This window comes from Heterocephalus glaber, unplaced genomic scaffold, assembly GCF_053883595.1.
Source record: "Heterocephalus glaber isolate CG9 unplaced genomic scaffold, H.glaber_assembly_v1.0 deba00001553, whole genome shotgun sequence".
NCBI classification, from domain to species: domain Eukaryota; kingdom Metazoa; phylum Chordata; class Mammalia; order Rodentia; family Bathyergidae; genus Heterocephalus; species Heterocephalus glaber.
The window spans coordinates 4,538,626-4,552,015 of NW_028258344.1; the positions used below are offsets into that span (position 1 = coordinate 4,538,626).

The 13,390-nt window shown below is 35.9% G+C and overlaps 1 protein-coding gene across 2 annotated transcripts in view; it reads right to left on the bottom strand.

Moving 5' to 3' along the window:
* The window catches only part of Ca8 (carbonic anhydrase 8 (inactive)), a 118,741-nt gene that overhangs the window by 85,134 nt on the left and 20,217 nt on the right, over window positions 1–13,390 (bottom strand). For both annotated transcript variants that reach the window (XM_004842146.3, XM_004842145.3), the window contains exon 3: window positions 12,133–12,257. In XM_004842146.3, the coding sequence (XP_004842203.1) occupies window positions 12,133–12,257 (125 nt within the window). The remainder of the gene's footprint in view (window positions 1–12,132; window positions 12,258–13,390) is intronic.

Genomic DNA, 13,390 nt, shown 5'->3' on the forward strand with positions numbered 1-13,390 from the left:
TAGGAACTTCATGAATACCAAACCAGCACTCCAAAAAATTTTAGACAATATCCTAGGAAAAGACAATGGGGATCACAACCCCAGGAAGCCCAGCAGAATGAATCCATTGGGCGTGACAAATTAAATGCAAAGGGGGAGAATTCAACAAAAAGAAAAAGTCATGACAAGGCTTTTAAAACTCTTAACTTCATCTCCCTAATGAGTGTATAATTCAATCTTATTATTGTACTGCTTAGTATTTTTCTGATTCTAGTGTTGCACAACTTTCCTTGTGCTATACTGGCTAGTTATAATCTTCTTGTGTCTACTTTTTAATTGGGTTGTCTATTAATGAGCTGTAACAGTTCTTTATATATTCTGGTCATAGGTTATATGCATTGTAAATATGGTCTTTAAGGACTACTTTTCATTTTAATGATGTCATTTAAAGTTCTAAATTTTGATGGAATCTCATTTATCAATTTTTTTCTTTTATATATCATGTTTTTTGTACACTAGGAAGTTCTTGCCTACTCTAAATTCATAAACATTTTCCCTTATAATTTCTTCTTAAAGTTTTATACTTTTAGGCTTTCATATTTAGGTTAAACTAATTTCTATCTATGTTCATACTCTTATTCTATTATCTTTATCCAGTTTTAGGATTAGCACAATGTTGATTTCCTAAAACGAGGGGAGAAGTGTTCCTTCTTTTTTCTGCTTTAATAGTTTGATATAATTTATCAGTTAAAATGTATATGAGCCTGCTGTTGTCATATAGGTAGGTTTTCAAGCTAGGAATATACTCTCTTTAATAGGTGCTATTCAAATTTTATATTTCCTCCAGAGTTAGTTTTATTAATTTGTCCTCCAAGGTACTTCTTAGAAGTTGTCAAATTTATTTCAAAACAGATTTTTGAAATATTCTTTCTATATCCTTTTAAATTCTGTAAAATCTGTGGTAATGTCTTCTAGATCTTCATATTGTAATTTTAAAAATGTATAATTGATATTGTGTAATAGGAAGTAAAGGTCTAAAGGAATAGGGGAAGTGGGAGGGGGAGGGGAAAGGAAAGAAGGAAAAAGAAAAAATATGAGAAAAGGAAAAAAATGGAAACAAAATCTTTGCAAATAGGGAAGTGTGGAGGGGGTGAAGGGAGGGCAGGGAAAGGGGAAAAAAATAAGAACCAAGATACTCATATAATGGTACAAGATCCCAATGATGTATGTAAATGTATTTTATACCTAAAATGTACCAGTAAACTTAATGGGAAAAAAAAGAACTAATACTGAGCATTGAAAAAAAATACACAGTAAGTGCTTCTTAAGTGTGTTCTGAATTAATTTACAATGTCATTTAATCCATCAGTCCTGATCTTTTCACACACATCTTGTGCTGTACCTCTACCTCTCTGATGCAGACTTGAAAGTCATTAAAAACAATCATTTTCTTATATTTTCATATTTCTCATAGGGTATGGCTTTAAACACAGACACTAAAACATTTGTTAATTGAATGATATATAGCACTCCATCATCTTCCCACCCTAATAGATCCAAAATTCAGTAACACCTTTCTTTGCATTTGCTTATAGGGAAATCAGCTTCTGGAACAGAAAGAGCTATAAAGGAAGTGACTCAGTGGAGCTCTGCTGAAGAAAATAACAGCTCACTGCAAGTGCTATGACTTTTATTATACTAGGAGCCATGAAGACCTCTTAATACAGTGGAGCTCTAGATTGGTGAGTAAACAGTTAAACAACGCATCAGGGCTGCTAAATTCCTTAGGAACAATGTTCACTGATAAAAATCTGTAATATCTGTTCTCTGTAGCAAGATGTATAACTGATATTTGTTTTTAAAATCATTGCAAAATATTTCCAGTGCTGTATAACCCAAATTCAGAAGAGGATTAGTGACTTAAGTCCTGGACCAAGGTCACAGTTGTTGAAAATGGAATCATCCATTAAGCACCCTTAGTTATTATCCATGGCTTAAACAGTGAAAAGAAAAGATGGTGAATTGGACCAGAAACCCACTTAACAAATTAGAAAGAAAGAAAAAAATTAAAACTACACCCTGGGATGATTGAAAATTGCTGCACATCCTACCCCATCCTACCCCCGAAACTTTTTAGAAAGTGGAAAACTGCATGACTATCTTAGGTACAAGAAGGGATGTGCATGGTCCCAGATTGGTTAAATGAATCAATCTGTAGTAAAAGAAAACAAGAGTTCCTTTACTGATTCCCAGAAGTGATTGTCTTCTTGCTAGTGTCTAGTGTCAGAGAGCTTAGAGGGTAAGTGGAGAATTTTAAATAGTGTTCTATTAACAGGAAATGTCTCTTCCCTATTCCCAGTATCTATAAAGAGAGATTTTCCCTTAACAAAGCTGGCCTTTCTACTCCTTTAACTGATCCTTTCTCCTTTCTCTTTTATTTTTAACTATGAAATCTGACCTGCTCTTAGGAACCAGACTAAAGAACCCTGCCTGGGCTTCACCCCCTCCTCTGTGCCTATAACCTATAACTGTGTGCCCATCTGCCTAATGCCAAGCAGAGCCTCTCCTTTCTCCCACTGAGATATGTCTCCAGTGAAGTTCTAGTCACAAGAGATGATGTTTTTGCTCTTCATCTAATGATTCCAATAATCCCTTATTTCCTAATTTGTTCAGAACTCAGGCTGGGGACAAGTGATCATTCCAGAGAACTCACCAATGTGTATTCCTAAAGAATACTCATGGGCAATACAGTAACTCTACATATTGCTCCAATAAATTGCTTTCACTGAATAAGCTCTTTTATCTAGAAGTTTATATGATTCATTATCTGGGCTTAGAGAATGTATTTGCCTTCAAGTCCTCAAATGAAGGAAATTAATGAATAAAAAAAGGTCCACCCATCACTTGCCAGGTCTTAGAATAAATGGCTTCCTTCTACAGTTTATGTTTATATTCAACAATTTAAAATCCTGATTTTTTTTATCCATTCCTTTTGAGACTTCTAAATAAAAAAATAAAACTGTTGCCCTGTTGCACCATTTACATCAATATTTCCATTTATGTCCTTAAAATGTTTTCAGAAGACATTTCCAGCAGTGTGAGCTGGCATATGCCTGTACTTCCAGCTACTCAAGAAGGTTAGGCAGGAGAATTGCAAGTTGAAGGACAGCCTGGGCAATTTAGCAAGACCCTGTATCAAAATTTAAAATTAAAATAAGAGCTGGGCTTTTAGTTTAGTGCAAAGGCCCTGGTTTCAATCACTACTACAAAGAGGAGAGGAGAGGGGAGGGGAGGGGAGGGGAAGAGAGAAAAAAAAGAACAAGAAGGCATTCAAGTGAAAACAAGATTTTGTTTAATGACATTTTCGACCACTACGTGGAAAATCTAGCATATGTTGTTCCCAATATTACATTATTTAATTTTTATATTTCATAAGGGTAGGGGCAATTTTACTAACTTTATGTACTAATGAACTGAGGTTAAATAACTATACAGAGGTCAGATGGCAATTTTCATGGGAAACCTCAATCAAAATGTAGCTTTCTTTGACTCATAATTTACCTCACAGGAGCTGGCTGCTTGTTAATCATGTCCCCCCCAAAAGTCCATCTTCTCATTCAAGAACATATGGTATGTCGCTTTTAGGATTCTGTAAGGAATTTTTGTTGTAGGGAACTCTATACAGCTAAAATTTAAAAATATATTCCACCATATCAAAGCGTTAACAAAAACACAATTATCTTGCAAACATCCCACCCTAATTTTCCCCCACAGTCCTTGGAACTGAATCCAGGGCCTTCTGCACTCCAGACAAGCCCTCTGCCTCTTAGCCACAACTCCCTTTAAGGGGTTCTTCTTAACCACCGAAAACAAAACTAAAAACTGGCTAAGATTTTACAGAGTTAAACAATTGCTTATCCTTTGATATATTTCGAAGAATTATACTGTTAGCCAATTAACTTTCTCTAAGCAAAATTTACTTCATTTTTATTACAAAATAAGTTGATAATTCTACTTCATATATATTTATAATATGTATAATCACAATAAAAAAGACATCAGGAGAAAAAATGACCAAGAAATTCATATTAATTCGATTTATAAAACAGACTATATCTAACTAAAGAGGGAAGAGAAGTTTTAACCAAAAAAAGAACTTCATACTTTTTCTCCACTCACACTCTCTGCATCTCTTATTTGTAGAAACAAAGAAAAGATTTTGTATCCTCCTTTACAATATTTTCACTAAATTTTTATTATCACAAGCAAAAAGCCCCGGGATGTTTCCCCCATCTCTTCCTAATCATATAAAATGCAGAAGAGTTGAGCCAAGTTCTCTCCCTTTTCACAGACAAGAATATCCAGGTCACGCAACTGCAGAATCTGGATTAAAAACCAAGTTTTTGGTTTTTGACTTCCTGCCACACTGTTCTTATGGAGCTAACAGCAATTCTCCTATTTTCTAGCAGCTTTCCAGAGCCAACACCTGTCTTAACTCTTCTTCATCACAACCACTTTCCTACCCTGTGTCCCTCACTGGTTCTAACTGTGTTAAGTTACTGGAATTAATTGAGTTAACAACAAATTAAAACTGAATTTTACCTAGCACAATGCCTTTCACATCCTAGTTGATAAATATTTTGTGTGGTTGACAATCATTTGTATCTCAAATGATGTAAAGTATCTGCATTCACGAGATGTCTTCACATCTTCTAGTACCCAGAATTTGTGTACTGAATAGACAGATTAGAAGGAATATCAAGTTACAATTTAAGTAAAAAGTACACAAACTATATACACTGCCTTTGGACCCCTCCATTGCAGAAAAACTCTAAGTTGTCTATTACACTCATTGCTCTCTTCTTAGCACCTAGTCAAGGTAGGTTCTCAAGACATACTCCCTATTGGATGGATGGATGGATGGACAGATAGACGAACAGGCAAAAGGATGAACAACAGATATGTTACTTAGATCATTGGTTATAAAATTTACTTAAATCAATTTATTTTCTAAAGACATAATGAGAGGCAATATACTGTACTGTAGAACACAGACTCATTAGAATCCAATTTAAAATATCTTCAATCTTCAACAAATGTATAACTACCCATATATTAATTACATATATATTACATGCATTTATAGGAGCTAATTTTTAATTTTTCTACAAATTTGTTTTATATCATAGTTATAAAAATACATCATTCAAATTTATTTGCCAAAGTAACTTTTTCTGTATCTCCAAACAATGAGAGAAATGATCTGATATAAGAAATACTTATAAATATAAAATCAAAAGTAGCTGCAAAGTGAACACGCAAAGGTCAAGTTGGCCTTACTTCTCTGGGTGGGTGCTCCATCATGTGGTACAGCTGAAAGAACATTGCTGTTTGTTCAACATCATAATTTATTTTCTATTCAGTAAACTATTTGGTTTCTGCACAAAATACATTTTAATAAATGAAAAAATAAACATGCCAAATCAAAGCAGGAACTATATTTTTACAGAGTAAAAATGCAAGTGTTCATTAGAATTCAGGAAACATAAAATTTGAGGGTTTTTTTTTTCTTTTCCAAGATCTGAGAGGGAGTCTCTGCAATTATGAGCACCGAAGGAGCCACAGAACAAGTTTCTAGCCCCCTTCATTTGTTTATCCATCAAGCCCAATCTTTTAGCCCTGCAGGAGCTTCCAGGGTACCAAATAATAATAATCATAATTTTAGATTTAGAGGCAAGATGTTCCTCTTTCTGGTGAAAGGAGTAAGAGTGTACCAAGAAGCAGAATGTTAAATCGCAAATCATGTGCTTTAGTATCAGCCATACTTCCTCTGAATGGCAACCTTTCTTCTTTCCCCCAAAAGCAACTTCAGTCCAAAGTATGAGCTGCAGGCAAATAAAATCTCAAACTACAGTTAATTTTCCTAGTAAGAATTGCTTTGAACAGTGAAAAGAAAGCTCTCATTTGGCAGAAGTTAGTTCTCAGGCTCTTTCTGACGGGTGTGACCCTGAGCTAGTAGCCTTTCTCTCCATGTCTGGGCAGGCACCTTCATAAAGTTAGCAGATTTTTGGCAACTCATGAAGGTCTCCCTCAGTTCTCAGGGAGCAGGAGCCCCACCATGGTGACACCACACTTCTGTGCCTTCGCAAAGCCACTCTGCTTGCTGGCACCCCAGCCTCATCACTACCTTCCTATGTGAGGCCAAGCCACACAGGGCCTCTACATCTGGGATGCCTGCAGACAGACCACCCCTTGGTGGTGTAGGAGAGGACATAAAGCTCACTGTGTTGTCTGCATCCATTAAACTGTTAGCCAAAAGAGCTGACTAGAGGGTAATTCGCCCTTAAGTGAAATATTTAATTAAGCAACCTACACTCTTCTTCATACAGACTACATATGGTTTCCTACAAGCAGTTCCATGGTACTTGACATTTTGGAGCATCAAATTTCTCCTGTAGTAGACAAGCATTTGGACTAAGTAATCTCAAAACTTCCTTTTAAATCCAAAATGCTTAAACTGTGTATTTTACATGTCTAATTCTCATCACATTCTGTCTCATAAAGTCTTCCTATCACACTTCCTTGGAAAGTCAATGCAACTATCTCTTTTGGAACAGATACCCAAACCTGAAACTCCATTTGAGATGTTTCTGGAAGTAAAATAATTTGAAAAGATCCTAATTTCACTATTAAGCAGGCAAATTCTTCTTGAGATCCCTCGGAGCAGTAAAATCCATGAATAAGAATAAATGTGCCTTTTTCAGGTAAATATCCAAATGACCTGGGAGCCAGTAGCCCTAAAGATCTGGTCATTTTTACCAAGAAAACCCTTTATGGTAGACATTTCTAGTTGAGAAAAGAAAAAATATAGAATTTCTGGAATCCCGGTACACTTTTGGTGAGCGTGGTAAGGAGGAAGGGAGCAAATGTAAAATACAGGATTACTACTATATAATGTGATATGGTCTTCATAATAGTTTTGTTGGTCTATTTTGAAACAAAGGTTTGGACTTTTCACAATGAAAGGATCCTGCTCTGCACAATGAACATTTTTTTCTTTTTACCTAATGTACTCAGCTTCCCATAAACAGCTGGTATGTGGCTCATTATCACTGAACCCTTCCAAAGTACACAGAGCAACAGCAGCTCTTTAAGTACAATGTAAGTAAAGATTAGGGTTTTCCCTACAACAAAGCTGGACCTCTTGTGGGGCAATTCACTTTTAAGTCACAAACTTAGACCCAGGGAGCAAAAGAATCACTCCCCACACGTTATTTCTGCTAGTCTGTGGGCAGAATAATTACTCATCCCTGACAAACCGTCATGTACCAGTGATGAAATGAGAAAAGCAGAAATAATATTAGGACTATTTAGGAAGCTTAACCTATTCAATTTATGGGTCTATGGTTTATTCTGAGACCATATACTTCCTACATTTGGTTATTCAAGATCCTCTCTTTATCAAATGATGAGGACAGCAGAGAGAGAGAGAGAGAGAGAGAGAGAGAGAGAATTATTGAGAAAAATTTAAACTGGGCCTTGCTGTTGGAATCCTACTCACACCATTTTTTTATTGTTGTGCTCCAGTATAAAAGCTAAATGCCTAAGAAACACTCCCTGCAAGAATTATGCAAGCTGTTCTTCATGTGTAAAGATTGATCATAATTTATCACAAATTACACCAACCACAGAATTAGGTTTCTTTAAAACAGCAAAGAGATGTTAGTGTCTACAGAAAAATTACAGAAATAGCATCAAAGTAGGATGGGAACCTTGAACCTAAATATTCAAAAGCTCCAGATGTATAATAAAAAGTTGATGTGAATGGAATAAGTTCTTCCGGTAACATGGTGGATGCACAGAGCAGACCAGTGTTAGTAAAATGGCCAATCTGGTACAAAATCAAAGTTAGACTACACAAGCTATATCTAATGATGTTCAAAGAAAAGAAAAAGCTTCCACAGCTACCAAAAGAACAAATATACAAAACTGACTTTAGTTGATCTCAAACTTACCTTTAATGGACAACCTCCTACTCATGCTAATGTCTTGATTACCGCAATACACTTGTTAATTAAATAATATAATTCCAGCTGGTTACCACAACCCAGACGTTTGTAAAAATATATTTAATACGTGTACATCCTACTATTGGATGACAGACAGGGAAACACAGCACAATAATTATTTCTCTCTTGTTGTCATTTAGATATAAACGTGGGGTATTCGTAACAGAATTCAGGTTTACAGGATGAAAACCTGGTGAGAAATGTATGATGGCTGGGGAATCATGTATGTATCCGAAAACTTTAAAAACCCAAAAGAAAAACCAGAAAAGGCATGCTTTATCCATCCTGCTCAGTGAAAGAGCTACAGATGAAATTGTCAGAAGTTACAAATTGTGTTAGCTTTTGAAGCAGCACTGGTGTTGACTCCTAGTGGTATAAAAATATATTCAAGATTGTTATTATACTGTAGTAATAATTTTTAAAAGTCAAGGAAAGACAGGTGGATAGATTTCTGTGAAAAATCATCCTGAGTGTTACAGTTAACAGGCAAGATAAAATAGTTGTTTTTGGTATTTGTTTAACAAACCAATCATTTATTTTTAAATGAAATAAATAAAAAGGAAATAGGAACATGGATATGTGACTTTGAAATTAAAGTTAGTCTTAAAATGTAAATAAAATATGGACAGTGTATTTAAAAACCTGTAAAAGTGTTCAGGAGGATACTTGGTCCCTCACTCTCCACTGTCCTGTTGGCCACCTTTTTGTGTAAGGTGTTCCTTGCTGGCTATTCAGGACCCAGGGACCACAAGTGCGTTACCTAAGCAACTCCAGTTGCCATATTAGCACTGCTCCTGGAACGTTCTTCCCCATAAAGTCTCTTTCTCTTCTGTGTAACCACAGCCCAAAAGCCATCTCAAAATCCAGCTTGGTGTTCACAGCCTCTCTTTTTTAACCTGCTTTGCAGCCATCTCCCTCTGATTCTATAGACCCAGAGCATTTGTGCATGCAAGGGGACAGAGTCGCAAGTAAACATCAGATGACTGATACGAGTATTTTCTCTAGCATTGCATCAAAGATAATCTGGGATAACAAAGTATATAAATACTAAACATTATCTACTTTAGAAAAATTAGAGTCATTAATTCCATTGCCTAAATATAAGTATTTCTGCAGAAACAAAGCCTCACATCCAGAATTTAATCTTCACTCAAAACAATCTATTACCTGTGCTTAATGGACCAGAGCCGTTAAAACACCACCAAGTAGCCAGACCAGTCTGAACATTTCGTCCTGAAATTCTAACTACATACAAAGAGTACAGATCACCGAGTCCCCTAATCTAACTAAACTTCTCAAGGCTGTAAACTCTGTGTCATGAACAAAGGCACTGAATTCCCACCCCGAAGTTCTTGCCTACCCAATAATGCCCACCTCTCTAAAATATATGGTTACTAGAGTCTGCCTCTGAGGACTGATTGGAAGGAAACAATGAAATACCCTTTCAAACCCAAAGAAGAGGGCAGGGCTTGTTCTACCAGTCCCCTGCCCCCCATGACCCAGTAGGTTCACTAGTTTCAAACTGTTCTGATTTGTGCTGTCTTTCCTCTTGCATGTGTTTTGGTGTATATTTTTTTTTCTCCAGTTGGATGGCCCCAGTGCAGTAGCCAGAATTGTTTTAAGGTCATGGAAATCAATGTCTTTTGGCAATGAGAAAAGAGCTCTCTGAAAGAGGACGCATGAAGACACCCCTTATTAAGGTCTTTAAGAAGATGCCTTCTCTTACAGTCCTCACACCTCATAATGCTCTTCAACAGGTCACACTCTGGTTTTTGTCCTTCTTTCTTTAAAATATTTCACATTTCAATTTTAAGGACCTTTTCTGGTACTGGGGATCAAACACAGGATACTCTACCGCTGTGCTGCATCTCTACCCTTTTTATGGTTTTAAATTCTGAAATAGTGTCGACGTTGCTCAGGTGGAACTCGACCTTTCAATCCCCCTGCCTCAGCCTCCTGAGACCTAAGATTATAGGCATGTACCACTACACCCAGTTTAAAGCCTTTTTTTTCTTTTTCTCTTTTTAAATTTTATTTTAATTTTGTATTTTAGTAGAATATGTTTGCAGCTCACAATCATCTTGAGGAATGGTTACACGTATACACCACAGCTTATTTCATTTTTAATCCCCTTCTCCTCCCCTCTCCTCCTTCTCTCCTCCTCCAATTCCCCTATTCCATTTTCATTCTTACTGTTATTAGTAATAATAGCTCAAATTATGGCATATGATGTTTACCTTAATTGTGGCTATTAAGTCCCTATATCTGACCTATCTTTATTCTACTTATTTCCCTTTCCCCTCCTCCTCACCCCTCACTCTTTTTCCCTTGGACCACTTCCCTATTGCAAGAAATCCAGCTTCTTGGTCCCTTTCTATCCATCCTTATTATGGTCTTTGTTTGGCCGGGGATTTAGCTCAGTGGTTCTGCCGCCTGGCTGGCAAGCGCAAGGTCCCAAGTTCGATCCCTGGTACCACAATATATATAAATATATACATTATTCTCTTTGTTTGTATTTTGCCTTACCCATGTGAGAAATGGTATATGGTATTTAAGCTTAAGTGTCTGGTTTATTTAACTCAATATTATATTTTCCAGATGCATCCATTTTCCCACAAAAGTCTAAAATTTGTCATTCTTTATAGCAGAGTAGTATTCCATTATATATAGGTACCACATAATGGAATAAATATCCTGACCTTCTTGAAGTAATCCTGAAAAACACCCTAACTTAATATTTAAAATACATGCCATAGATCATTTTTATAAAAATATAAAGTAGTGATTTCCAGTTACCAATGTGGTAATGTTAGACATGGTATCTAGCCATGAGCAAGTCCATATTTAATATTAAGCATGCATGCAATTGTAAATAATGGAGAAATAAAATTGACATTCCAGCAATCTCCAAAATACACTTTTATTAAGGGTTGAATTGTGTTTAATCTATGATGTTTACCAAACACAAAAGTTAGACAATCTATTCATTGTTGTCTATATGAATCTAGACGGAGACAAATCTTAAGCTGATATAATGAAGAATTAAGGCCTCAGAAATGGATTAGAGCACCCAGAGGATAAAGGAGAAGAAAAGGACAGGAAAGTGGCTAAGGAAAGTGACTAAGACATCTTACATGGCACTGAAGGGCCATTTCCTGCGGAGAACTGAGGTTCTTTATGGAAAGTACTATAAACGAGGCCTGGAACAACACAGACATCCCCTCAACCTCATCGACATAGACTGTCTGTGATGTGCCTAGCAGTGGGTTAGATGATGGGAGTCAGCAGGATATGAGAAAGGAACTGTCCTTCAGAGTCCACAGTCAGCAAGACAAAGGGCATGATATGTGCCAGTTCATAGTATCAGCATGGCAGCAACCTATCAAGTACACCAGGAGGACAGAGAAGAAATAAATTCTGCCTAGGGAAGGAACTCAAGAAAAATCCCATAGAAGATATGAGTTTTCAACTGTATATTGAAGAAAGAAGAGTTAACTAAGAAGGTAAGTAGCAAAGGGAGTATTTCAGACAAAAAAAAAACACTATCTATAAATCCTCTTCTCCCCAATAGCTTGGAGTGAATAAAACCTATCTACCAATTTTTTTCTTTTTGATACCGGGGATCAAACTCTGGTCCTTGCGCTTCCGCAGCAGGCAGCGAAACCACTGACCTAAATCCCCGGCCAATCTACCAATTTTAAATGAGCTAAACTAGATGTCTAATTACTGCTGAGCTTTCTTCAATAGCTATTTGCTTCCAGCTCATCACCTACTTAGTATCTACAAAAGCAATCACTAAACTTGCATAAACAGCACATGCTCACAACATTAATACTAGGATGGGATTTAAGAGAACAGATGAATTCTATGGCCAATTGCTTACCTATACACCCCAAGCCCAATAAAGTAAGTGGGAAGTATACTTTGCTGTGCCAACTATACATTTTATTAAGCACCTTTTCATCTTAGTGTAAATTGATAACACTGAAAAGCTATGCACCTGCTTTTAAACTCTACCATTTTCAGTAAATCACTGAACACTTCACAGAACAAGATTTTTTTATGAAATGATCATTATTCTTACCTCCATGGGAAAAGCTTTGAAATTAACCGTGTGCTCAGAACCACGCTGGTTTTCTCTCCCCCAGTGAAATCTAACTTCATACAGTTCAAATTCATGTCCTTGAGGCAATGGTCCTCCCGAAAGAACTGAAAAACAAAATAAATTGTATTGAATTATATCATATATTTATCAGCATACCAATATAAACACTAAAGAGTTTCTTTTTTGTTATATTTGTTTGATTGTTTGGCCAAAAAGTTTCTATGAGCTCTACAGATTATATAAACAAAATGAGAAATATATCACAACTATAAGGCACAGTTTTAATATGTATCCATCAGTACAAGCAGACTTTAATTTAGAGAATAAGTGTAAGATAAAAGCACTCAAGAAGAGAATTAGTATTAAGTCAATCAGCAATTAAATAACACTTAAAAGACAAATGATCATTTAGCATCACATACAAAGCAAACAAAGTTGTGATAAAATACTAACAAAACTCAAAATATTTACATCAGAACCTATGGGGGCCTGTCTCTTCTCCTTATTTATGATATAATCCAGAACTCTGTTCCAAGTAAGAATGCCTAAAAGATGATGAAAAATACATTTACACAAGACTCTGTCTTAAAGTATTAACGAACTTTCTTCAGCTAAACATTCCCCGATAGTATATATAACTCGAAATAAAGCAAGCAGCCAATTTCAGCACAAATAAAAGTTGTTTAACTGTGGGTATTTTTCCTCCAGCAGCTCCCAGTTCTAAACAGTATCAGCTAAGAATTTTGGGTTATTTTCACCCAAAAAGCTAACAAACCTTACCACTACCACTACCCTAGAAGTGGAATATTTGAAACAGATACTTATTCACACTTCAGTTGCACTGAAGAAGTAACACAACTCAGACCTTCTGAGGATTTTATTCTTCACCCTCCAACTCAATAGGAAAGAATGCAAATTGGTGTAGTCATATTTATTTGTTTGGTATAATAATACCAATATAATATAGTAATGTACCAGTCTAATACCAGCCTAATACCAGTAATATACCAATATAATAATTTATTCCAAACAGAAATTAAGTCTGCTTACATCAACATACATTTAATATAGTCTGAATGTGTAAAGTAACAAGAACAAAGGGAAATAAAGAAAGTGGCAAAAAACAGATGGTGAAATGAGGCTATCATACAAAATGAAAATCATGAAGTACTTGATAAAAGTGACTTAAAAAGTTTGTTCTTAGCTTTCTAGCAGCTCAAACAAAAAAGAGCATCTA